This window comes from Bos indicus x Bos taurus, chromosome 14 (assembly GCF_003369695.1).
Source record: "Bos indicus x Bos taurus breed Angus x Brahman F1 hybrid chromosome 14, Bos_hybrid_MaternalHap_v2.0, whole genome shotgun sequence".
Lineage (NCBI taxonomy): Eukaryota > Metazoa > Chordata > Mammalia > Artiodactyla > Bovidae > Bos > Bos indicus x Bos taurus.
The window spans coordinates 69,351,504-69,377,617 of record NC_040089.1 but is presented as its reverse complement, the minus strand read 5'-3'; the positions used below and the strand labels follow the sequence as shown (position 1 = coordinate 69,377,617).

General features: G+C 39.2%; 1 protein-coding gene across 1 annotated transcript; it reads right to left on the bottom strand.

The window, feature by feature from the left end:
* On the bottom strand, positions 1–25,905 carry C14H8orf37 (chromosome 14 C8orf37 homolog). Its single transcript, XM_027561500.1, has 6 exons — positions 25,629–25,905; positions 20,011–20,098; positions 17,776–17,840; positions 17,184–17,249; positions 9,147–9,242; positions 1–3,243 (listed from the first exon to the last, which is right to left on the bottom strand). The coding sequence occupies exons 1-6, from the start codon at positions 25,781–25,783 to the stop codon at positions 3,090–3,092; spliced, it is 624 nt and encodes a 207-aa protein (XP_027417301.1). The 5' UTR covers positions 25,784–25,905; the 3' UTR covers positions 1–3,089.
* Between the last annotated feature and the right edge of the window lie 209 nt (positions 25,906–26,114).

Genomic DNA, 26,114 nt, shown 5'->3' with positions numbered 1-26,114 from the left:
TCATTTTCACACGTATATAATTTAATCTTCACAACAAGCTTACAAAAGGGATATCACCATTCACAAAGATGAGGCAAATAAAGCCCCAAGGTTAAGTAGCTTTCCAAGGGACATGACTTCCAACTCTGATCTTGTAACACTTCATATTGTCACCCATCTTGGGGAAAGTCTGAAAAAAAATTTAATTATCAACCATACCTATATATTCCATGCCACACTTTAAAATAGGGTACATCGGATGTCACAAACCCAAATAAATGTGATACAATGTAAAACCTCAAAAGAGACTGTATATTTTGAAATTTTTCGTTCCTTTCAGAATTACCTTAAACAATACATAAAGCTAGTATGGTGGCTGATAAGAGATTTCGTTTAAAACCTAACATCTGAAAAAAAAGTCAGCATTTGAGTTACTATTAAGCTTCATTACAATACTTATTAGATTTAAGACCCTTCCCTCCCACATTAAAAAATATCAGGTGAGTAAGAAAAGGAGGGAAAACCATTAAAAATCATAGTTTGATGCATTTCTTTGGCCCAAGAAAAGGAGGGTGTTAGGTGTACAGACATCATCGTATGGGTCTGGATGGACACCGGCCACTGTCAGCAGGCTCCTTCCTACGCTCAGACCTGTTCCTCTGGCTGCCACACTCTCTTACACGTGCACATACACACACATGCTTACACAGGCACTGAAACATGGCATGCTTCTCTTCCTCAATGCAGATAAATACATTCTCTGTTCGACTGGACGGCTCAAAACTTTTAATTGATATTTTAAAGGAAATTATCAAAATTATATCACATTAATCCCCATTTGAATATTTATTATAAAACAAAAAAAATACACCTAAATACAGAGTAAAGCTACTTATTATTTATTTACTTCTGGGCAAGATAAAGGTATGTGAGTACAACAGAGTTCAAATAAAGTAGCTACCTGGCTTGATAAGAAACAGACACTTGCTGGGACCTTCCTGGTGGTCCAGCAGTCAAGAATCCATGTGATGCAGGAGACTCAGGCTTGATCCCTGAGCCAGAAACGAAGAGCCCCCATGTTGCCAAGCACTGAGCCAGCACTAGGGCTCACAACTAGATGAACAAGTGGGTTTGTTACATACTGTGTTTCAATAAAACTTTAATTAAAAAAATAAGATACTTGAAGGTAGTAGAAAATTATTATAAATATTGAAAACAAATGGGCAAAACATCTTGAAAGTTTTATAGACTTTGCATTTAAAAATTATAATTGATTACAAGCTACACTCTTCTACATTGACAGTAAAGTAGCTGCGTTTTGGCTAATAAGATACAACTGGTACTAGTCTACTCATTTGTATATAAACATATACTTTCTACATTTTAGATTAAAGATTATACAATATTAAAAAGCTTATAAAATAAATTGCCAACAAAAATATGAACTCATTTACACAGTTCTGACATTGGGGAATTAATTATTATAACTATAATGTTACGGACTGCTAAACATGGGCAATATATCTAAGTTACAGAATAGTTATAATGAAATAATAAAAGCAAAAAATTAAAACCCATAATTTAGTAAATTTGCTCGTTTAAATTAAAAAAAAAATCACCATTATGACTAAAAGTGCCAAATTCCATGAGGTCCTGAATGTGGGGATCTTGGTGCTCTGCTATTTTTTGCAATAGGCAATTTAACCCAGATCCTCCTATGTTTCTGATAAAATTTTAGAGGATAAAACACTTTTATTGAAAGATAAGATCTGTAAACATATCCTTAATATAAGAATGTGAGCATCTGCCAGTGAGAGGTATCCTATCAGAATACTAGACTTACTAGAGCAAGTTATACACATATGCAAAAGTGTCACGGTTAGGAAAAGGATTTTAATGACCAGATCTTTCTTTGCTTGCGTAAAATGGTTGGAACAGATTCAGTATAAGACTAAACAGATCATAACTGTGTTTGGTTACTCCCTTTAAGGAAGCCTTGTGTCACATATCTGAACTGCATAATAGACACATGGGGTGAAGAGCGTCTGGCAAACTGGAATCTCCTGATGAGGCTGGGAGCTGGTAATTTTGAGGTAACCGCTTTTCCAAATGTGCTGCTTTGTAGGATTCCTCAGGTCTTAGTCATATTAAGGAGCCCAACAGGTTACCTGCTGGTTCAGCTATGCTTTATTTCTCTTTTCATGTAGTTATCTAATGAACAGCATGTCAACCTGATCCTACCAGAAAAATCAACAGGCTGCCTGAGAAAATATCTTACTTGCTGTTCTCATATCTTACTTGCTGTTCTCTTTACTTAATGGAGTTTTAGGGCATTAAAGGCAAGAAGGTACTTGGTAAATCCAGCAATGATCTGTATCAGGATTTTTCCTTGTAGTTTTAGGTGCATCAAAACAACTTTTTTTAATATAGAAATGAATATTTGCTAAAACACAAACTAGATACCTTTTGATATCTAAATGAACAAAAGGAGGAGAAATAAGTTAAAACTGGTAATATATACTAACTGTTGTGCATAGAATTGCTTTGAGTTTGTGAAGTAACATCAGACACAGGCAGTGTTTTCACCTACAGTTCGCCCACACTCTTGAAAACCCTTTCATCAGTCACTGACTATATGGATTCTGACATGCCTAAATTATTATTTTTGCTAACAGCAGATCTGACCAGAGCAGGTGATGTATACCCCTCTCAGTGACCTCTCTGCAGGGCCAAAGGTCTGCTTTATCCCCTGTAACTTCTGTAATGAGGAATACTCATGCTAAGTGTATTAGCAGTCAGGAGTATGGCAATTACTAGTGAATGGCTATATATCTGTATGAAACTCCAGGAGACAGCCTAGCAAAGAAGTATTTGGATAACCTGTTACCTTACTAAGTGAAATGCTCATATATCAAAAATGAATAATTCCAAAATGTTAAAGCACATTATCCTCCCAAGTCCATTTAGTCCTTGACAATTTGTACAGCCATTAAATGGAACTTTGTCTTTTCCCAAGGGCACGACACTATGTGCCTTTACCGAAACACCGTGGCGATGAATGGAGACTGCTCTCATGGGTGCAGCTGTCTGAATGTAGGACGTCTGGATCCTTAGTGTTTGCCACAAACCCAGCGAAGCTGATGGTCGGTCTGAAGGTCAGTCAGTTCTTCAACAGCTTTCCAGCTGCACTGGCAGGCGTATGCTCGTGTTCCTTTCTTCTTTACCAGCTTTGTTTTTAATTTGTGGAATTCTGGCATATTGTTCCTGTTGGTAAAACAAGAAGGTTTTAGTATAATAGTTTTGTTCAGTGCTTAATGACTTAAAAAAAAAAAAGAAATCCTCATTGCTTTATTTTCCAATCTTTACAACATCCAAACACTAAACTACTCCGTGTTTTCACATGCAAAACAGAAGATACACTTTGGTTTCTGAGGGTTGCAATATTTTACAATGGTAATCCTTTGTCTGTTTATTAGGCTGCTGTAGAACACAGCGACGTAAAGAGCTGAAGAATCACTGATTTGTCCTATCAGAGACCACATGATGTAAGAACAGTGGAAAAGACGGTGGTTCATCTCCAACCTCAAATGCTCACCCGGGCCATATTTTAAAAGCTTGCACATGGAGGGCATGTAAGAGGCATAAAGGAACAGGCTTCTGATATGTTAACTATGGAAATTTTTCATTAATAGAGAAAAAGTGCTTGTTATTTCTATGTGTTGAATTCATATTGTATCTCATTTGTTTCAATTTGTTCTTATTCACTTATAGTATCAGGAAAAAAAAAAGCCTATCCTGAAATAAATGTCAATAATTTTAACATAATTGAGTCAATGGGCAGAACTCATGAAAAATGATAACCATCTGACTTGGTGCTATTATAAAAAAGACTACAGAAGTTAAATTTAATTCATAGAAATTAACAGAAAATCAACTATGATTTTCATAGTTCATGTACTGAGTTTATGTAATGTAACTATTCCATGGCAAAAGAAGATGAAAAAATTCAAAGTGGAATGATGAAAAAATACACAGTAAAAATGATGAAATACAGTACAAATTAAAAGAAAAAAGATAGTGCTATTATTTCATGTTTGCAAAGGAAAGCAGGATGTAAAGTGCCCTCTGGCGGCCAACGGGCACCACACGCAGTATCGCACAAAATTCAGGCACAAGTTTGACGCTGACAAAAACCTGAGAGGCTTTCCAAGGCCAAGGGTCTGACTTCAGGAAACTGAGACTTTGACCAGCTGAACGACTCAGCTAAGGTTACAGTGAGATAGGGGAGGAATGAGTAAGTTTTATGGGAAAGAGAACAGCTGAACAAAGCTAAATATGTTTGATTAAAACTAAATGGCTATGTGAAGAAGTGTCCTTTATTCAATCTATAACATATTTTGACAGACTTAACATCTGACACTTGATTGGATTGAATCCTTACAGAGTTCAGGAACAGGAATCACGGAAGCCAAGGAACTAATTAATACATTTCAAGTAGTGCATTATTTTAAAAGCTTCGAAAGAAAATATCATTATTTTCCATAAAGGAAATACAATTTAATAGAAAAATAAGAGCATTTTATTTAGCTATTACGGCAGGATGGTCAAGTATAGCTTACACTTCTTTTAGACAGTTCTAGAACTTGTCAAAGCTACACTTACTTACTTACTTACTTACACTTATTGCCCTCACTTGTAAGATAAGGACAATGAAACAACTAAATGGGTTTTTACTGTATAACCAACATACAGATTGGTACCACTAAAAACGAATGGCTCCCAATGTCCTGCTGGGCATTCTGGGATACTCTTAGAACTTTTACATTGCCTTCAGTCATCACCTACTTCTGGTTTCCCCAGTGAACATTTCCCATCCTCCTCAAGTGTTTCATCTCCCCTCTACTTCTCTACTTTCAAGCAGATCACATCTTCATTCACAAAACCAGGCAATGAGATGTGAAAAGGCTTCCGTTTCCTAGCTTTCCCCCCGAAAGCATCAGCATATGACCACCTTCTACCCAGGCACAGAGCAGGCCTCTTCCTACCCACAGCTCACTTCCATCAGCACTCTGCACCAAAGCCTCCAGGACCTTGCTACTCACATAACCTCCCCTTCCAATGTCTTCTCTCCCCTCCACAATAAAAACACCAAAGCATCTCCTATCTTAACTAAATAAGCCTTTAACTCTGCACTCACTGACAGGTTTCCAAATCACCTTTCTGGGTAACATCTTCCAGTCTCATGGTTCTGACTACCACTGTACAGACATTTCTTATCTGAGCTTCAGAGCCACAGGTTCATCAGCTCCCATAATGAACGTGTAGACACCTCCTTCAAAACTGTTCTTAAATTCTATCAATGGACTGTATCGTGGCCCATGTTAGTAAACCAAGACAGAAATCCAGGACCCATCCTGAGTGACATTTGTCTCTCATCTTCCAGTAAGGATTACCTCTAAAATAGCTCTTGAATCCATCTCTAGTCTATCCTCCCCACTGTCATAACTCAGATCCTCATTTCCTTCCCACTGGATTACCACAATATCCACAATCAGTTCAGTTCAGTCGCTCAGTCGTGTCCAACTCTTTGTGACCCCATGAACCGCAGCACACCAGGCCTCCCTGTCCATCACCAACTCCTGGCGTTCACCCAAACTCATGTCCATCGAGTCGGTGATGCCATCCAGCCATCTCATCCTCTGTCGTCCCCTTCTCCTCCTGCCCCCAATCCTTCCCAGCATCAGGGTCTTTTCCAATGAGTCAACTCTTCGCATGAGGTGGCCAAAGTATTGGAGTTTCAGCTTCAGCATCAGTCCTTCCAATGAACACTCAGGACTGATCTCCTTTAGGATGGACTGGTTGGATCTCCTTGCAGTCCCAGGGACTCTCAAGAGTCTTCTCTAACACCACACTTCAAAAGCATCAATTCTTTGGCGCTCAGCTTTCTTTATAGTCCAACTCTCACATCCCTACACGACCACTGGAAAAACCATAGCCTTGACTAGACGGATCTTTGTTGGCAAAGTAATGTCTCTGCTTTTTAATACGCTATCTAGGTTGTTCATAACTTTCCTTCCAAGGAGTAAGTGTCTTTTAATTTCATGGCTGCAATCATCATCTGCAGTGATTTTGGAGCCCAGAAAAATAGAGTCTGACACTGTTTCCACTGTTTCCCCATCTATTTCCCATGAAGTGATGGGACCAGATGCCATGGTCTTAGGAATCGCTAATTCCTGTGATTCTAAACTGATCTGGTTCCCATAAATAGTGAGCAATCTTTTGTAAACTCAAATATTCAGATCTATCCCCTGATTAAAAATCTTCAGTGGTTATCCACTGCCTAAAAAAATTAAGTCCAAATTCCTCAGCACTTCTTCTATGCCTCTGCTCTTTTTGATCTCTTGCTCCTACTTCACCTCTTGCCAAGTTCTGCTCTTATATTCAAAACTCCACACAGTCCAAACTGCTTGGAAGTTGCCAAACACACCATGCGGTTTCACCTGTGTCTTTAAAAATATCCCCTAAAAGACCACCAGTGTCCACATGGCTTGCCAGGCAAACTCCTGGTTATCCTTCAAGGCTCTGAGGCTTTTTCTGATACCTCAGGGTGGAATGCATCCACCTTGCCCTGTGAAAGTCCTCTTTCACATTTATCACGTGATGTAACAGTCTGTCTCTCCTCAAAACTGAGCACTGCTTGAGAGCAGGCACTGTGTCCTATTCATCTTGTGAGCCTGGTATTTAACAACGCTACAGACTAGGTCCTAAAGAAAGCCTGATGAAAAGAAATGCTAGTAAGCTCTACGGAGAAGGCAATGGCACCCCACTCCAGTGCTCTTGCCTGGGAAGTCCCATGGACAGAGGAGCCTGGTGGGCTACAGTCCATGGGGTCGCGAAGAGTCGGACACGACTGATGCGACTTCCCTTTCACTTTCATGCACTGGAGAAGGAAATGGCAACCCACTCCAGTATTCTTGCCTGGAGAATCCCAGGGACGGGAGCCTGGTGGGCTGCCCTCTATGGGGTCACACAGATCTGACACGACTGATGTGACCTAGCAGCAGCAGCAGCAGCAGTTAAGCTCTATAGAATATCATATCGATGATCTATATCCTGATGGGGATTCACAGCCTCTCCTTTATTTGTTCCATTCATCTATTTTTAATAGTGTAATGAATCTTCTAGCTCTATCTAGAAGTCTGTAGTTTTTAAAAACCAGGCTGCTCATAGCTATGGGCTTCCTAGGTGGCGCTTGTGGCAAAGAACCTGCCTGTTGATGCAGGAGATGCAAGAAATGTGGGTCCGATCCCTGGCTTGGGATGATCTCCTGGAGTAAGAAATGGCAACCTGCTGCAGCATTCTTGCCTGGAAAATTCTGTGGACAGAGGAGCCTGGCGGGCTACAGTCTATGGGGTCACAAAGAGTAGGACATGACTGAGCGAGTAAGCACAACCACCACCAGATCTACAGTACACCAACTGCGACTGCTCTTGATAACTCGGAGACACTGAAAGCTCCTCAAGTACAACTACATCACCAACAAGCTTCCTTTATGCCTGTGCTCATTGACATTTTGATGGTATACACATTCTATTATACTAGTTTTATAAAAATTGGCGGTTCATCTTAGTGAAATATGTGGACTATTCCCCATGCATTGTATCAACTAGAAGAAAGCCTATAGCAGAGGGCTTAGATAAGTCAGAAAAGATGAAATGAATCTGAAATTAAAAGCTAACTTTTCCAACAATGGGATTAAAAAGTGGACTAACACAAATCCAGGTCAGGAATAAGGGCTCCTGACCTGGATTTGGGGATTACACTAGGCTTTTTTGGGGTTGGGGACCATGAAATCTCTCAAATTGTAATTTTTCTATGTATTTACATATTTGAGTTTTTCTTTGCATATATAGAGAGGATTCAAAGTTTTCACAAGATTTTCAGAACACTTTTTAATGTGAAAAGTTTAAAAACTCTTACATTAACACTAGAGGAGACTCCTATAGATCTACATGAGAACAGCTACCAGAAAAGTGTGAAGAAAGCCATTCACCCGTTTCCCATGCTACAGAAGAGTGCTCTAATAATTCTGATTACTTGTATCTGAAAATATAGTCTTTGTTTAGGCACAGGTCTGGGGGCCCCCAAATGCATGATGTATGTACTTTACTAATTTTTAGCCCTTAATTTTTACTTGAAAACGTGAAGGTATAGCTCAAATATATATATATATATATTTTTTTTCAAATATATTTTTATAACTTAAAAATATTAGGCATTCATGGAACTTCCCTGGTAGTCCTGTGGTTAAGACTCTGAGCTCCTAATTCAGGGGGCTCAGGTTTGATCCCTGGTCAGGGAACTAGATCCCACATGTCACAAGGTATAGCCAAAAAAAAAAAAATTAGGCATTCAGTAAGTATTACAAAAACATGAGTAAAACATTATCTCAACCACAAGGAGGGAGTCAGACATATACCAACCTAAGAGTTTTTTAACCTTTTATTACAGTTAAGTACTGTAACAGGTACAAAGTGCTGTGGCCACATGAAAAAGGATGAGTTTAATTCCAAGTTGAGAGAGTGGTAAGGGAATCATGGAAAATGAGCAATGAATTGTACCGAGGGACATGTAGGGTTTAGGTAGATAAAATGGTGGGAAGATACCCCAAGAGGCGGAGAGTTTACACCAAGTCACAGGGAATGGGAGCACTGAGTGCTCTGACGTAGCTATAATAATCTTGTGAAGGTGAAGACTGTATGGTGGAAAGACAAACAAAGCTGGGTGACAGACAGATGGGGACTGACTCGTGGAGGGTCTCATATGCCATGCTAAGGAATTTAGACATTATTCTGTAAGCAGAGGGGTTTGGGGCAAGAGAATGGCATACTCAGAGTTATGCTTTAATTCTCAGCAAGTGAAGGGTGGTCTGGAAGAAGAGACTATACTCAGGAAAAATAGTGAGGAGGCTACGTCTGAGCTCTTGTCCAGAACTAACATGTCCTTAATTAGGCTGATAGCACAGATGGAAAGGAGATGATGCGAAAAATATCAAAGAGCACAGGTCACAGAGTCTGGCCAAAGGCACCAAGAGGCATCACAGCACAATAAGAAATATAAAATTGCATTAAGTACATTTTCACAGAGTGAAGTTTTTAGGAACATACCTGAAAAACAGGTAATCACATGATTTGTCCCACCTATAGTCATCGTAGCTTTCTACCCAGAAATCACAGGCTGTACAACGCAGATGGTCACATGCTCTGTTCAGAGAAAAAGAACTGTACATTAGAAATGATTGGTAAGTTTAAATTTGAAAAGTTTAAATCTGGGACCTCCCTGGTGGTCCAGCGGCTAAGACTCCATGATCCCACATGCTGCAGCTAAGACCTGGTGCAGCCGAATAAATAAATAAAATATTTTAAAAATGTGAAAATCTGCTGATTAATTCATAGACTATACCATACATTACAGATTACTGAGTAAACAACAGAAATACAAAAATGAATCTAAGTTTTTATACTAATGGACTGATTACCTATTTGAATTTTTAGGTTAAATTTCTGCATAAACCTACTATTTTACTAAGATCTAACACACTGATATATATATATATATATATATATGTACACATATATATTTACAGATTTAAAGAAAAAAACTGATGTGTAGACCTTTTAGTTTTTAAATTGCACCTGAGTAGATCTTCACTTAAGATAACTTTTTAAGTGTTTCCCTTCCTAATGAAATTTCAGGATGCCTCTATCACAGAACTGCCACACTGTATTGAAATGAATCTGTTTCTCCTGTAAGTGCTGGGACAATATCTTATTTGCTTCTGTTTCCCCACTACTTTGTATTAATGTATTCATTCACTCACTTAAAAAATATTTACTGAAAGCCTACTATGTGCTGGTGAGATTCTGTCCTCATATAGCTTAGATTCTAATTTGAGAATAAACAATACTTATAATAACTAATATACTATATTAGATGATAAAAACGCTTTAAATAAAATAAAAAGTAGAGTCGAGTCAATAAAACTGGAAGCACTGGGAGGAACTGTACTATAATTTTAAATACAGTGGTCTGCATAGGTTTCACTGGGAAGGTATGTCTATATAAGCAGTTTCTTTAGATGAAGTGGTAGTTGTAAAGGAAGTGGGATTAAGAAATGCTTATATTTAAAAAAGATGGAAAAAGAACAGGCTTGTATGTTGATGGCAGAGATGCAGTAAAGAGCCAAATGCTGCTGAGACAGGACAGAACTGCTAAAGCGATACTTAGCACATAACAGGTAGTCAGCGACAACCTGAGGAACTGAAATGCCAAGCAGATCTCAAAATTCATGTACTATACGGTAACGACAGGAGTAAAACGATAACATACAGTAAGAATTAGTAATTGCTGCTGCAAACAATTTGACTTGTATAGTAACTGTGATTTACTTTAAAGAAATCTCCATTGTTTGAAGTATTTTAAAACTAGAATCAATATAGATACATTTGATCACCTAAAAATTATAAGGAAATAAGGGTTTTCTAAGATACCAAAAACAAAGTGAAAAGACCAGTAACAGAGTGAAAGAAAACATCTTTAACACATAATCAAATACTTATACTGACAAACAGTGCTTACAAACTACAAAAATGAAAAAAAACCTAAAATATACTCTCACTAATATAGGTAGCATAGATGAGTGGTTAAGAGTGCAGACAGGATTGCCTAGGTTCAAATGCTGATTCCCCAGCTGTGTAATTATAGTCAAGTAACTTCTCTGTGACTCAGTTTCCTTATCTCTTAAATGGTGATAATACTTACACGCTCAGAATTAGTAGGAGCTAACCAAGCTAATACTGATAGTGCTTGTAACAGTGCGTGGCACACAGCATTTGTTAAAGTTAAAACACTATATAAAGAATTAAAATTTAAAGCAACTATGGAATATATATTTAAACCAATTATGTTAGCCAAAATTAGCACTCTCAGACATTTCTGGTGGGTATGTGAACTTATAACCTTTTGGGGAAAATCTTAGTATAATTTAAAATTAAAATTATACCTAGCTGTTGTGACAGCAATCCCGTTTGGGGGACTCTACAAATAAAAGTACCAGAATATAGGCATATATCTCAAGAATTTCTACTGCAATATTGTTGAAATGGCAGAAAAACAGGATATCACCTGTATAGCTATCCAAGAGGGAAAAGATTGAATAACATTTATACCATGGAATATCAGGTAGTTGATAAAGAGAGATAATTACATTTACTTATTGACCTAAAGGTGCACAAAGCTAGGTGCACAATAACATATATAGCATGATCCTGTTTTTGTAAAAACTACTGCCCAGATTTTCCTGTACAGGTGTTTATAAGTTTATAAAAACATTTTGCTGTTGTTCAGTCACTCAGTCCTGTCTGACTCTTTGTGACCCCATGGACTGCAGCACGCCAGGTCCCCCCGTCCTTCACCATCTCCAAGACTTTGTTCAAACTCATGTCCATAGAGTCGGTGATGCTATCCAACCATCTCCTCCTCTGTTGTCCCCTTCTCCTCCTGCCTTCAATCTTTCCCAGCATCAGGGTCTTTTCTTTTTAATTTTTTTATTTTATTTTTTAACTTTACAATATTGTATTGGTTTTGCCAAATATCAACATGAATTGAAAAAGACACATGTACCCCAATGTTCATGGCAGCACTGTTTTAATAGCCAAGACATGGAAGCAATCTAGATGTCCATCAGCAGATGAATGGATAAGAAAGCTGTGGTACATAATACACAATGGAGTATTACTCTGCCATTAAAAATAATACATTTGAATCAGGGTCTTTTCTAATGAGTCAGCTCTTTGTATCAGGTTGCCAAAGTAGTAAAGCTTCAGTTTCAGAATCAGTCCTTCCAATGAATAGTTAGGGCTGATTTCCTTTAGGATTGACTGGTTTGATCTCCTTGCTGTCCAAGGGACTCTCAAGAGTCTTCTCCAGCACTTCAGTTGGAAAGCATCAATTATTCGGCACTCAGCCTTCTTTATGGTTCAATTTTCCCATCTGTACGTGACTACTGGAAAAAACATAGCTTTGACTATATGAACTTTTGTTGGCAAAGGGATGGCTCTGCTTTTTAGTATCCTGTCTAGGTTTGGAAGGAGATTGTTATCTTTCTCCTTATACACTTTGACCTTTGTTTTTTTTTTCAATAAACATATAATACTTCTACAATTAAAAAATAAAGTCCATCATTATATTATTTTCATTTTTGTTTTTTTTCAATAAACATATAATACTTCTACAATTATAAAGTCCATCATTATATTATTTTCATTTTTTTTTTTTCAATAAACATATAATACTTCTACAATTATAAAGTCCATCATTATATTATTTTCATTTATTTCCCTCTAAAATTCAGATATGTCAACTTCAAAATTACAAATATATTCTGGCCTGAAAGTTTGATAATGCTTTATATTTCTAAAAATATTAATTATAACAATAACTAAACATTTAAAATCTATACAAGCTTGAAAAACAATTCTATATTTTCTCTTGAACTGTTAGAAATCTATGAAATTGAATTTGTACATATGGAAATTCAACACACTTATATTTGTACACATTTGAACTTGGATTTTGAATGTACAGGTTAGGAAAATGCAAAATGATGGTTCCCAAAGCTGCTATAACTGGCTTTCTTATGCATATGTAGTTTATTACATGACTGCACAGAGTGTTAACTTTAATGCCTTAATACATATGTGCAATTTGGCTGAATTACTGCTGTTGTGGGAACTATAATTTAGAATTTCCTGACATTTTGTATGTGTAAAATTTCAACCATAATGTTAAATACAGCTTTTTAATTTAAAATTTAGTAGTTTATTCAAATCTATTCACACTACCACATTTTCCTACAAACACTGTCCTCTGAGAAACATAAAACCAACTTGCAGCTAAGAAATCATTCTGCTGCTACGATTCACTCTATTAGATCATAATTAGTACCAGTCTATGGAATACTCCAGTCTTGCAAGTAGTTTAAAAAATGAGCAGGGTAAAATTCAGTTTGGCTTGAAAATGACGCCTTGGTTTTATCTATACCTTATCAATGGCACCACGCTTTGCTATTACTCTTCCTCCTTTCCACCAGCTGGGTAAAAGACTCAAATCTTTACACTCTAAAATCATTCAGGATTACTCTCAAACCTGAGCTTTATCCCAAATTAAACAGATTCAACAGGTAGAGCAGACCTTCCTTTATACCCTCGGCATGTACATCAGGGCTTGTCTTCAGAGCTTAAATATATTTTTCTTTCCTAACTACATATAAAAGAATATCTAACATAAAGTCATGGTTCCAATTAAAGATACCTGTCAGGTCTTTCCTCTAAAATGTGAGGAAATACAAACATGAAGGTGTCACCAATGGCTTTGTCCTTTTATCTGGCTAGTAAGTAAAAAGATGTTAGCTGTGGGAATGTCCAAAACACAGCCCAATACAGTCTTCTGCACAGACTCTGAGGTTCTCAGTCAGAGCCACACAGTGCACTGGGGAGTCTTGCTGTTTGGGCAGTTGGAAAACAAGAACAGAGCTTCCTTCTTGCATACATTATATAATCAACTGGTATACTAGAAAACATAATGGACTAGGAATCAAGTTACACAGGTGAGTCCTTGCCTTGGGCAAGGAACAGCACTTGGGAGTCATTTTTGACAACCTTCTCTCTGACCTCCAATAGCCATTTAATCACTGAATTCTGTCATTTATATATTTTAAGTATCTCAAGTGACACCCCTTTTCCCTACAGCCACTGCCAGTACGTAGGTCACCGCGGCTACCGCTGTCTCTCTCCTGGACCACTGCTAACTACTGCTTGTTGACTGGTCTTCCAGCGTTCCCTCCTGTCTTGTCCTTCCAAGTTCCAATCCATTTTCTATTCTAGAACCAAAATTTCTTTAGAAACACAAATATGATTATGTCACTTTTATTTGCTTAAAACAAAACAAAAAACAAATCTAACAACCCAACGGCTTCCACTGCCCTAGGACTTATGTTTCTAAAATCCTCCTCAGGGACCCAAACCAAACATCCCTTGACTACCTCTCCAGCTCCTTCCGGAGCCACCCTTTCCCCCACTCGCCACACTCCAGCTCACCTGGCTGCTCCCTTCCTCCAGAACCTCCAGCTTCTCCAGCTCAGGATCGCCTAGTGTGGTATGCCCGTCTAATGTGGTGCGTCCTCATTTAACACGGTGGTGCCAATGCTCCCCTCTCTTTGCTTAATTCCTACTTACCACATCACAGTCTGATTAAATATTATTAGCTTAGGAAAGCATTCCCTAACCTTTCATATTAGTTAGAATGCCCATTATCCATGTGTATAGTATCCTGTACTTATCTTTTACATTACATATTATGTGGAAATTAAATAGTTATTTGTAGAATTAAAGTCTCTTTCCTTATCTAGACTGAAAGCTCACTGAGGGAAGGGAAGTGTCCACTTATTTGTTTGTCACAAGGTGTTCACTTAAAACCTGGGACTCAGCAAGCACACGATGAATTAATATATGTGTAATGAAAATAATACCAGTGCTTCAATGTCCTCATTTACAACAAGGGGTTAAAAATTCTTGTTCTATCTGCATCTTGGTTTTTTCCTGTGAGCAGATGAACCAATACACATACACAAAAAAAGTACTCTGGACAGTATAAAGTACTTCGCACATATAATGTTTTACATGCACAGGAATAGGTACGTGCTTATCTTTCAGTGGGTGCTGATTTGGATCATGAAGAGGGTGGTCAATGATTGATATCTTTATGATGGGTGAAGAAGATCTGTGAATATAAACATTTACCTGGCATATAAATGCAAATTCTATGTGTGTTTTCCATTCTAGACAGGGAAAAAAGGTAAAAATACTCAAAGGCAGAAAAATGTTAAGTGGAAAGTATTAATAGAAGCAATTACAAGTGTTCTACTGGAAGTAGAGTATCTGACCTAAGCTTCAACTGGAGGTAAAACAACTGAAAAAAGAAGAGGAAGAACAAAGACACCAGTTTGGTAAGGCAAACAATGAGTTTAGAGTTAATATGAGACAGATTTCAGCTCTCATTTTCCTTCTGAACAGGGGAGAGGTGCTCAAGGCTGTATGTGAGGGATCTTTTCTTTGATGCTCTATGTGGCTGAGACTACAGGAGACATAAGTGGATGGTAACTAGGAGACCTTCGCTGTACAGTTCATGGGTGAGTTGAGAGAAGCCTGGATCCACGGCAGAGTGGTCTGGCAATGGCTGAGACAAGTCCAGCTGGGCTGACACAGGTAAGTCGGGACTGACAGCAACCAGACGGAATTCTTCTCTAAGGGCAGTCTGTGTCTCTAATTCTTTGTACAGACAGTCCTCAATGCAGGATGAGTCAGGTGCTATCAACACTTATTTACAGCCCTCACAGCAAGCATCTTTCCTGTGGGCTGCTGCAGCCTGTCCACGGCCTGGTGTTCCTGGTCTAGATCCCCAGTTTCCCTCCCACAGCCCTTTTTTCTGAGCCTCCAAGGTCTAGGCCAGCTGCACCCTCCAACAATGTCTTTTTGGATCCCACTTTTATTATTTAGTACAATGATTATCTCTCCTGAAGTGTGATTGTGTTGTCATATAGCACAGTCTTTCATTTCTTAAAAAATTACCAGAAAATGAAAAAGTGTTTTAGAAATAATTAGACAAAACATAATAATTTAGTTAAGTAGGCTTCTGTAAAAGTAGAACCAAATTTATCAGGAGAGTAAAATGATTTGCTGAACTATTTAATAATAAACAACACATGGAAACAACCTAAATGTCTACTGAGAGATGAATGGATAAAGATGTGGCACATAAACACAATGGACTTCCCTGGTGGCTCAGATGGTAAAGCATCTGCCTACAATGCGGGAGACCTGGGTTCCATCCATGGGTCAGGAAGATCCCCTGGAGAAGGAAACGGCAACCCACTCCAGTACTCTTGCCTGGAAAATAACATGGATGGAGGAGCCTGGTAGGCCAGAGTCCACAGGGTTGCAAAGAGTTGGACACGACTGAGCAACTTCATTTCACTTCACATATACATAATGGAATACTACTCAGCCATGACAAAGAACAAAATAATACCATTTGCAGTAGCATGGATGGGCCCAGAGATAATCATACTAAATGAAGTTAGAAAGAGAAAAACAAATACCGTATGATGTCACTTATATGTGGACTCTAAAATGTGACACAAATGAACTCATCTTCATAACAGAAATAGACTCAGACAAGAGGACAGACTTACGGGCGTCAAGGAGAAGGGGTGGGGGAAACGGCTTGGGAATCTGGGACTAGCAGACAAAAACTGTTATATATAAATGGATAAACAACAAGGTACTCCTGCTGTATAGCATAGGGAAATATATTCAGTATTCTGTGATAAACCATAATAGAAAAGAGTATGAAAAAGAAGGCATATATATGTATAATTGAATCACTTTGCTGGACGGGAGAAATTAACAACATTGTAAACAACTATACTTAAATAAAAAAAGATTCACTAAAGATCAGTCTGTTTCCCCACTTTATGACAAATGACAGCGGAGTGGGAGTCTGAGGCTGCGGGGGCTTGGGACAGGCAGCACCGTGACTGTAAGACCACCCCGAACCAGGTCCTGAGTGAGACACTGGGTAAAAGGTGGGCTGGGGAAGAGACGCCAAAAGGAGGGCTTCTGCTTTTGAAATATGTAGAATCAAGAGACTCTGCTTCAGAACTCTGGGTACTCCAGACCCACAGCTTCTCACGCTGCTTGGCCAAGGCAGGGTGCACGGCACATCATACAGCACATGGCTGACTGTCCTCCTGTCCACGCACTGGCTTCCAGTGCCTGGAGGAAACAGGGCGGAGCAGAAGCTCAGCTCCTGGTGTCCTGTGGAAACCAAGCTGGGATGGAAGTGAGCCAGGCACTTCAAGTGATCTTAGAGAAGGTGTCAACACAATGAACAACACATACCCAACATCAAGCTTTCACACTATCCCCTACGAATAATACACATTTCAGTAAAGTGTCCTTGGACTGGCTAACAAAACATACCTCTTATGATGAAACAGACTCATGCCAAGATGATAAGAACTATGTTTCAACAGGGTATCAATTTGGAAAGACCTAATTAACGTTAATGTATTTCTGACATCTTACCTTGGTGAAGCATTTGTCCCAATCCCACACGGAACAGTGCTTCCGCCAATGTACACTGGACTGCAGCTAGACATGTTCAACAGAGGGGAGAAAACCAAACCAAACCATAAAAGAAGCATGAGAAGTCAATTTGGCCTCATTGACTCTACATTCTTGAAATCAAATTGTATATTTTCCTGAGCAAGTCAACTATTACAATGAAGAGGTATTCATTCCAGGGTCAGTGCTTTATTGGATAAAACCTGCACATTCAGAACCACTCAAAGAGTTAAAATGAGTCAGAGGAAAATGTGTTTGCCAAATAATGTAGGGGACAAAGTAAATACTGAAGAGTGTAACAGCACATTAATTCTGAGAAACTGTTCACACTTTTTTTTACACAGCAGAAAATTATTTACAACAGCAATAACCTCCCATTTAAGTTCCTTTGCACTAAGGAGTCATAGACCAGAAGAGCACGGAAAATGCTGCTATTGGGTCTTTCCCCTGAAAACTAACCAGTGCTTTGTTGCTCAATGTTGGTAAATGGTAACAAAATCTACTAGACCATGCTTAGCAGTGGGTGTAATTCACTGAAGCAATCCCGACTTACCTTTTACCAAGGCCTTGAATGGAAGCTCTGACAGATGTGTTACCTGAAGATTTAGATTTTAATTTCTGTTAAAAAAACCAAAATAATAAAAGACCACAGGTAACTTGGATAATTGTAACATGAAAACTAATATTCGTTATTTTGTAACAAAAGTATTTTAAAATGGCTTAAATAAAAATTTCCTATGATTTTAAAGTTTCAGAAATAAAAACAATGATCAAAACCTTTTAAAAGCAAAAGGGAAGTAGACCTCCCTGAGGAATTTACAAATTACTACTCTAACATTTAGTCTAGAAAATTGACATACTGCCATTATTAGCAAGCTAAGATTTAGAGTCACTTTATAACTCTTCAGTTAATACTAGAGTTCAATGATTTAATATGAAGGATCTGCTATTTAAAACTTCATCCTGGAAAAATGCAATTGAGGAAAAAAACCTCAGACTCATTTTAAAGGCTGTAAACGGTACTCACCTGAACTAAAAATAAATTAACCAAACTCCTGGGTAACTTCAGGAATATTAGTTTTGATCAAACGGAATGGTATCAACCATTAGATATTCAATGAAAATGTAGAGCTACCTAGTCACAGCCATACAGTAGTTCCTATATGGTTACATAACGTCATCATTAGCAAGCATTTATTAAGTGTTAACTGGTATAAGGTACCAAACAACATAAGCCAACCACATCCTAGGACCACCGCCAAGGAGAGGAAATGAGAAGGAGAAAAGGCGATTTAAACTATGCGGAGACATGCTATCATTTACCTAGTAGGTGAGGAAATTTAATGGAGGCAAAATACTTTGTTTTACTATTTTCCCTTAACTCTTTTGTTAAACAGAACTGGAAACATTTTTGGTGCATATCTGACAAATACTAATGTGCCTGAGTCTCTTTTTGTCTTTGGAAGCATGCTCCATGTGCCATCCTGGCTCGCGTTTATGACTCAAAGCTGGCACACTGGGACAGCTGCAGCTGTTGCCGGGCTTTCTTGGGTGAGTCTGAAAATAGTTAATGAACAAAATAACTGGCAAATAACATAATACTGTAAGTCAACTATACTTTAACTAAAAAAAAAAAAGAAAGAAAAACAACGCAATGGGTGAGCAATGGGGGAGGGAGTATTGTTCTCAGGAGCATAATCTGGCCTCTTAGGACAAGCTGGGCATGGACTGGCAATTCACACACTTCTTTTCTCATCCAATCAATGTTTGACATCAACCTGCTTTTTTCCAGAAGTTTACTTGGGTTGCTTTCTCTCCTGCAGGTTGGAAAACTGAATATAATCACTAACTTCAAAAAGGGAGCATACAAGGACTTCCCTGGTGGTCCAGTGGTTAAGATTTCAAGCTCTGAAAGCAAGGGGTATGGGTTCAGCCCCTCGTCGGGGCACTAAGATTCTGCATGCTGCAACGTGCAGCCAAATAGCTAAATAAAATCTGTTTCCTTATCCTCAAAAAAAAGGGAGCACACAGAAGAAATGTGTAAAAGTGTATTTCTTCATGATTATAAAACCTACTTTTGTTTCAAATTATCTTCTCTAATACTTCTTTAGAAAAGTACTTCCTTCTCTTTCTGAAATGCCTTGATCTGAAGATACATAGCTTCTGGTAGTTCAGTGGCACCTTCACTACTTTGGCCCGGGTTCAATTCCCAGAGGGGGAACTAAAATCCCGCAAGCCACGCAGCGTGGCCAAAAAAAAAAACAACAAAGAAGTAAATCTGGGAAAATGTTAGAGTATGTTCAGTATGAGTAGTAAATATACAGGTGGCTGTTACATTATTTTACAAGCTTTTAAAAAGTTGTCATAGATACACAAGTATTTAAAAAATTAAAATATTACCAACTAACTCATTAGTTCAGGGATGAGAGCAATGGCAAAGCATCTGAGATGCTAAGCACATTCCTATAATGCAAGCTGATTTTAATCTTTTAGCAGAGTGCTCTTAGAGTCTACAAATAAATGCAAGTAATCAACTTCATCTGTAAGTTGCATTTTGTTCAACGCCTTTTCTAATTTATCATTCTTGATGAGAAATAAACAGCAAAACACACACAGTTTCTAATACTTTTTTCCTGTATAAATCTAAGTGGAATAATTTCTTTAAACAATTTTACTTCTCATAATTCAGGACTATAGATACTTGTAAATTCTATAAGCTTTTAGATTATTCTAAACATGTCTTGAGATAATGAAAGAATTGCTGTTACCTTTATGACACTTTACTTACAAAGTGTTTTTTGTCAAAGTGGGGCTCTTCAAATATTTCATTAATGAGACTGTCAAGATCATCTTCTTTTTCAAATGTTTCTGCTGATCTGAAAAAACAAACAACAACAACAACAAAAAAAAAAACCAAGAAAACATTTGAAGCTTAAGTGCAGATAAAGTCAGCCAAGTATCTGAAGAGTTTTGTTTCAATAAAGTCTATTGTTAGAGTTGATAACAAAAGAATTGTGATGCAATTTTTTTTTGTACTATGGGCATAGCCCAAGTTTCTTGAGAAAAAGATGTAGTTTATTGAGTACAAATTCACATGTGTACTTTTACATACTTAAAATATAACATTTAAAGCCATATGATATATAAGAGAAAGGTAGGTATGTACTTTTCTAAATTATATCAACCACTTATTTAAGAATAAAAAATATGTACAATTGTAAGTAGAACCTGAGAATTATACACAAAGATAATTTTCATATGTCTAATTTTCCCCTAAGAGTTCCATTGTAAGTCAAATAATAGTCTCTTTACTACAGGAGCCAAAGGTTATATAACCAAATGATCAATTACAAACCCACACAGAACAGTGTTAGTTGCTTGATGGAGTACCTCAGCTACCTCTTTATCTTCTGCAGGTAAAGCCATCATAGGATTACTGACAAACTGTTACTGCATGGGACTTCTATTTAACAGCTAACATTTACTAGATGTTGGAGAAGGAAATGGCAACCCACTCCAGTATTCTTGTCTGGAGAATCCCAGGGATGGTGGAGTCTGGTGGGCTGCCGTCTATGGGGTTGCACAGAGTCGGACACGACTGAAGCGACTTAGCAGCAGCAGTAACATTACTGAATGTTACGGAATTCAGTAACATTTACTGAATACACAGATGTGAAGAGATTAAAAAACGTGCCCAAGGTCATATAAATAGTGGGAGAGGCTTGGAATTGAATCTAGGGCAGTTCAAGATACCTAACAGTAAAGGAGACTAACTCTCTTCAGAGTTGCTATTGTACAGATGCTATACATCGTTAGTACTTTATAACTTCACTGGATCATGAAATTATTTATTTTAAAAGACAGGCTTTTCAGTCTATTTCTAGAAACGTATTTGCTCTGAAATTTTTAACATCAGGACTACAGTCCTGATAGTCTCTGATACTATTTGTGCTGTGCTGTGCTGTGCTTAGTCGCTCAGTAGTGACTCCGCAGAGTCCGACTCTTTGTGACCCCATGGATTGTAGCCCACCAGGCTCCTCTGTCCATGGGGCTTCTCCAGGCAAGAATACTGGAGCGGGTTGCCATGCCCTCCTCCAGGGGATCTTCCCAACCCAGGGAGGGAACCCAGGTCTCCCGAATTGCAGGTGGATTCTTTTACCAGCTGAGCCACCAGGGAAGCTCCTGATACTGCTTAGCGTGTGATACTTACCTGACTTAAGAGAATGCAGAGGCTGCTAACACTGAATGACTGACTCCATTTCTGTATAGACTCTGCCTTTTCAGTTTTTCCCTTTCTAACTTTTACCTTTATTATTTTCCACTCTACATTTCCTTCATAGCTCAGTTGGTAAAGAATCTGCCTGCAATGCAGGAGACCTGGGTTCAATTCCTGGGTTGGGAAGATCCCCTGGAGAAGGAAATGGCAACCCACTCCAGTATCCTTGCCTGGAGAATTCCATGGACTGAGGAGCCTGGCGGGCTACAGTCCATCGGGTCACAAGAGTCAGACATGACTTAGCGACTAAACCACCACCATACTGGTTTCTTGCCAAGGATGCTTTCCTCTTCACAGAAGCACTCCAAAAACCTTCTGGCAGCTGCCACCCTCTCTTATCACTACTGAAGAGTAGTTTTTATCCATTATTCTACCTCCTTACAAGTATTAATATACTGGATTTAGCATCAGCTGGTGACCTGGCTGAGGGTTTCTCAACCTTAGCAATACTGACATTTGGACCAGATCATTCTTTGATGTGTGTGTCACAGTGGTAGGCTTGTGCACTGTAGGATGTTTTATAGTATTTTTGACTTCTACCAGCTAGATGCCAGTAGCACACCCTTCCTCAATTGTGACAATCAAAAAATGCTGTTGTCAAATGCCCCTTGAGTGGTAAAGTCATCAACAGTTGAGAACTATCCACCTAGTTTAAATTAAGCTTATGGAATTTAAGCTTAAATTAAATTTCCATAAGCTGTTGTGGAAAAACCCAAATGAACTTTTTGGCCAACCCAATATTTAATCTCTCTGAATCGCCTGCAATGCAGGAGACCATGGTTCGATTCCTGGGTTGGGAATTTCCCCTGGAGAAGGGATAGACTACCCATGCCACTATTCTTGGCTTCCCTGGTGGCTCAGAGGGTAAAGTGTTTGTTTCTTGGGCTCCCCTGGCGGCTCAGATGGTAAAGAATCTGCCTGCAATGTGGGAGACCTGGGTTCCATCCCTGGGTTGGGAAGATGCCCTGGAAGAGGGCATGGCAACCTATTCCAGTATTCTTGCTGGAGAATCTTCGTGGACAGAGGAGCCTGGTGGGCTGCAGTCCATGGGGTCTCAAAGAGTCAGACACGATTAAGTGACTAAGCACACAGAACCTCAGACATTTTGTACGTAACAAGCAGATCTAGACAACTACTTAAAACTTCCTCCAGGTGTAATATGCTGCCTCTGGCCTCTATATCCCTCAGCTACAATGAAACTCCTTTTTTGCCCCCAAAGTCTCTACTGCCCAAATCATTACATTCAATGGCCTTGCTCAGTAACAATCCTTTTAATCTTTCAGAAGCACCTGACACCAATTCCTTCAATTTCTATTGTGACAGCAGGTTGCTAAAATGTCCCTGAGAAATTCTCTCCTTTGGTTTTCAGGATGTTCTCTCTGGATTCCCTTCTCCCCTGCAGTTTCACAATTTCAAGAATCAGATGCATTCAGATGTTACCAGTCTACTCAGTACTGTTAGGGGTTTGAGCTACCAGCTTACATTAAGACTGGTCTGTTATTAGAGCACACAATTTTATGACGTCTATGCTTACCTATGTTTTCCTATAGAAGTGGGAAAAAAATGCCATCATTTCACTGAGAAAGCATATACATTTTAAAGGACAATATAATGTTGTTTGGTTTTTTGATGCTACAATACAATAATCTTTATCAAAGGTTAATAAATAGCTATTGGTTCTCTGATTTTGCTTCTTATATTGAATCTTGATTTAAAATATAGTTTCTGTCAAAAATAAAATACATATTCTACATAATACAGACAATTGGGGTTTAACACTTGAACCACAATTAAATGTGAAAGGTATACAAAAAAGCTTATATCTAGGTGTACAATGTCCTAGTAGACTTGGAAACATGAACTTGGGCAAGTAACTATTTTTCTAAGTCTTGATTTGGTCAGTTAAATGAGTGTAATAATAGCATTCACTTCATAAGGATTTGGAAATTAAATGAAAAAACACACATAAGGCTCTTAGTATACAGAAAGGATTCAATAAATGTTGGTTATTATTATACCTATTATCTAGGAGGTTATGATATTATCTGTAAATATTCCCCATCTGTATCATCCTGAACCACATTATTCTTATTGCATTTCAACTCACATCAGTCTTTTTAAAAAAAAAAACAACTAATCATATATTTCTCTTTATCATTTTGAAGTCTTCATCAAATTGCTATGTTCTGACTGTTTATATTAGCAGCTGTTCCTGATATCCAGATGTGGCATAGTCATGTATTAGTTGCAGAACTGTCATTTTAAAGACACAGTTCCAGTATTTTAACTCTTTTAAGAAAAAGAGATACAGGCTAAATCACTGTACAATTGGCAGATAGTCTCCTATTAATAAATTCATAATATAAGTACGTTCCTAACTTTCTGGTATCAATCTTGGCTCAGGATAAAATTTTAATGTTTGACATTATATATTGCATTTATATTTAAGTTTAGGGTCTTTGTTGGTGCTTTCTGTGCAGTTTACCTTTATAAATATACTGCCAAGTGAAAAGTTTTAACATGTGAATAACAGTAGCACTGGCTTGCTACAGCTTCTGTAAATGTATTATTGAAGAATTTGATTTAGTATGGTGGGATGGGGTACTAGGATTACGGATGGATTTTACAGACAGAGGCATAAAAGGACCTGTGCTTGGAAAGGATCTGTCCACCTTACTAATCCTTACCATTTTCAGCAGCTAGCTCCAAGTCGTCCTATCCCTCTGTGCTAGTTCTCCTAAGATGAATAGGCTCTTGGAAGGCTCTTTGATAAATTCTTTCCACGCTCAAAGGAGTGAATAAAAAGAACAAAGAAACTGCAAGCTAACACTGCTGTAGGACAGGAATGGTAGATCTGCTGGAAATCAGTATAGAAGGATGTCCAGCCTTCAAGATAACAATATACAAATTAATGAGAGTGATATTTGCATATACAGTCAAGTGAGCCTTAGCCCATTCAAAGCAGTCATTTTAGTTGGCTCAACATTTATTTCTTAGAATGCTGCCCAGCACTCAACTAATTTTTAGAGCTTCTGTTTCTGAACTTTAGACTCTTTGGAATGTTTTTATTGTGAAGGCGAGTTTTTAAACAAACATCTGTCATTGGAGGTAAAGCTAGTAAATTGGGTAGCAATGGTGCCGGGCTCTGGGAAATCACATAGAGGTGCACAAAAACAAAACAGAATCCACAGACGCAACCATAAATGAACAAGACTGACTCTCTTGGTTTGTTCCAAAGCTGCCTCCGTGTAATTCCACAAGGGTTTCTAAGAGATTCAAGCAAGAGTTGTTGCAGAGCCTCCCAAGTTATCACTTTGAAGGCCTATACTCACTCTGGCAAAAATGGAATTGAGGGGAAGTGGAGATAAGAAAGTCATTGCTATTTAATAATTACATAGGAAAAAAAAAAGACTGACAAATATGAAAGATACTTTTTTAGATCAAAAACCAAAACTTTAAGAAATTTCCCCAAATTTCAATTTGGATGCCTGAGATCCTCTGCGACCCTTAGTTGGGGCCCTGGGTAGAAGGATGGTGGTGGGATTAATAGAGTGTGACCAATAACTAAATCTTTTTTCCTAAATCCAACCTCATTCAATTCTGAGCTTCAAAGGGAAAAACAACAACAACAACAATAACTAATGATGGACCAGAATGCAAACGTTTTCTCCAGCAACTGGCCCAAGGATTGTTCTGCCTGGGGAATGGGGTCCCCGCACCTGAAAAGGGGACGAGAATCATTCACGCACACGGAGGCCCGGGTCACCGTGACTCCCTCAGGGTTCGAGAGCAGGGGCCTAAGATGCACCCCCTCTGACCCCCTGGAAGCCGCGGGGATGTGTCCGGGTGGAACAGACCTGGGGAAGCCGCGGGTTCTCAGAGGCGGGGCCTGCTCGGGGGGGCGGAGTCGGGCCTCGGGGAGAGATGCTAAGATCCTCGAGGACGAGGCGTGGGAGTACGTGCGGCCCCGGGGAGTGAGGGAGTGAGGGTCTGAGCCGGAACACGGAGAGGAGCTGGAGGTCGTGGGAGGGGCGGGTGGGAGTACGGTTTTTTCGGTCTGGAGGCGGAGGGGTGGCCTTAGGGCCTGGAGCAGGCTTCACCACAACAGTCCACCCCTCCCGCCTGTTAACCTGAGATTCTCTTTCGCCTCGGCTCGGTTCTGGTCGTGGCCGAAGAAGCCGCCTCCGCCGCCTCTGGGCCGCTCGACCGTACCCAGTCTCAGTGGGTCTGGTCGGCAAAACTTGGACTCCACCTCATCCAAGAGCTCGTCTAGGTCCTCCGCCATCTTGTATTCTCACGTCTTGCTCCCGGGTTGTTCTGGCAACCGGTGGTTTCCAGGAGCAACGCGAGGACCGCCCCCCCACCATCCCTTCCCGGGGCGCGCGCCCCGTCGCCCCGCGCATGCGCGCCCCGTTTCCGAGCCTCGCGAGGCTTGGTTGCTGACGAGCTCGCGCGAAAAGACGCGGTGGGGTCGCGAGGCCCCCAGGCGGGCGAAAGTTCCGGCGGCTGGGCGGGAGGTCGGCGTTGTCCGTTTCTGCGCTACTGGCTTTCCTGTTCCCGATTGTTTGAAGTGTTTTGTCCCGTCTCCCTCTCCTCCTGGACTCAGGTTGTAACCA

What these genes read in the sequence shown, in the direction of transcription:
- C14H8orf37 (XM_027561500.1), bottom strand. Translation starts at nt 25,783, where the DNA reads ATGGCGGAGGACCTAGACGAGCTCTTGGATGAGGTGGAGTCCAAGTTT. An exon ending in GGGACAAATGCTTCACCAAG is followed by an intron (nt 9,243 to 17,183) that starts GTAAGATGTCAG and finishes TTCTCTGAACAG; the next exon opens with AGCATGTGACCATCTGCGTT. An exon ending in TGTGATTACCTGTTTTTCAG is followed by an intron (nt 3,244 to 9,146) that starts GTATGTTCCTAA and finishes TTTTACCAACAG; the next exon opens with GAACAATATGCCAGAATTCC.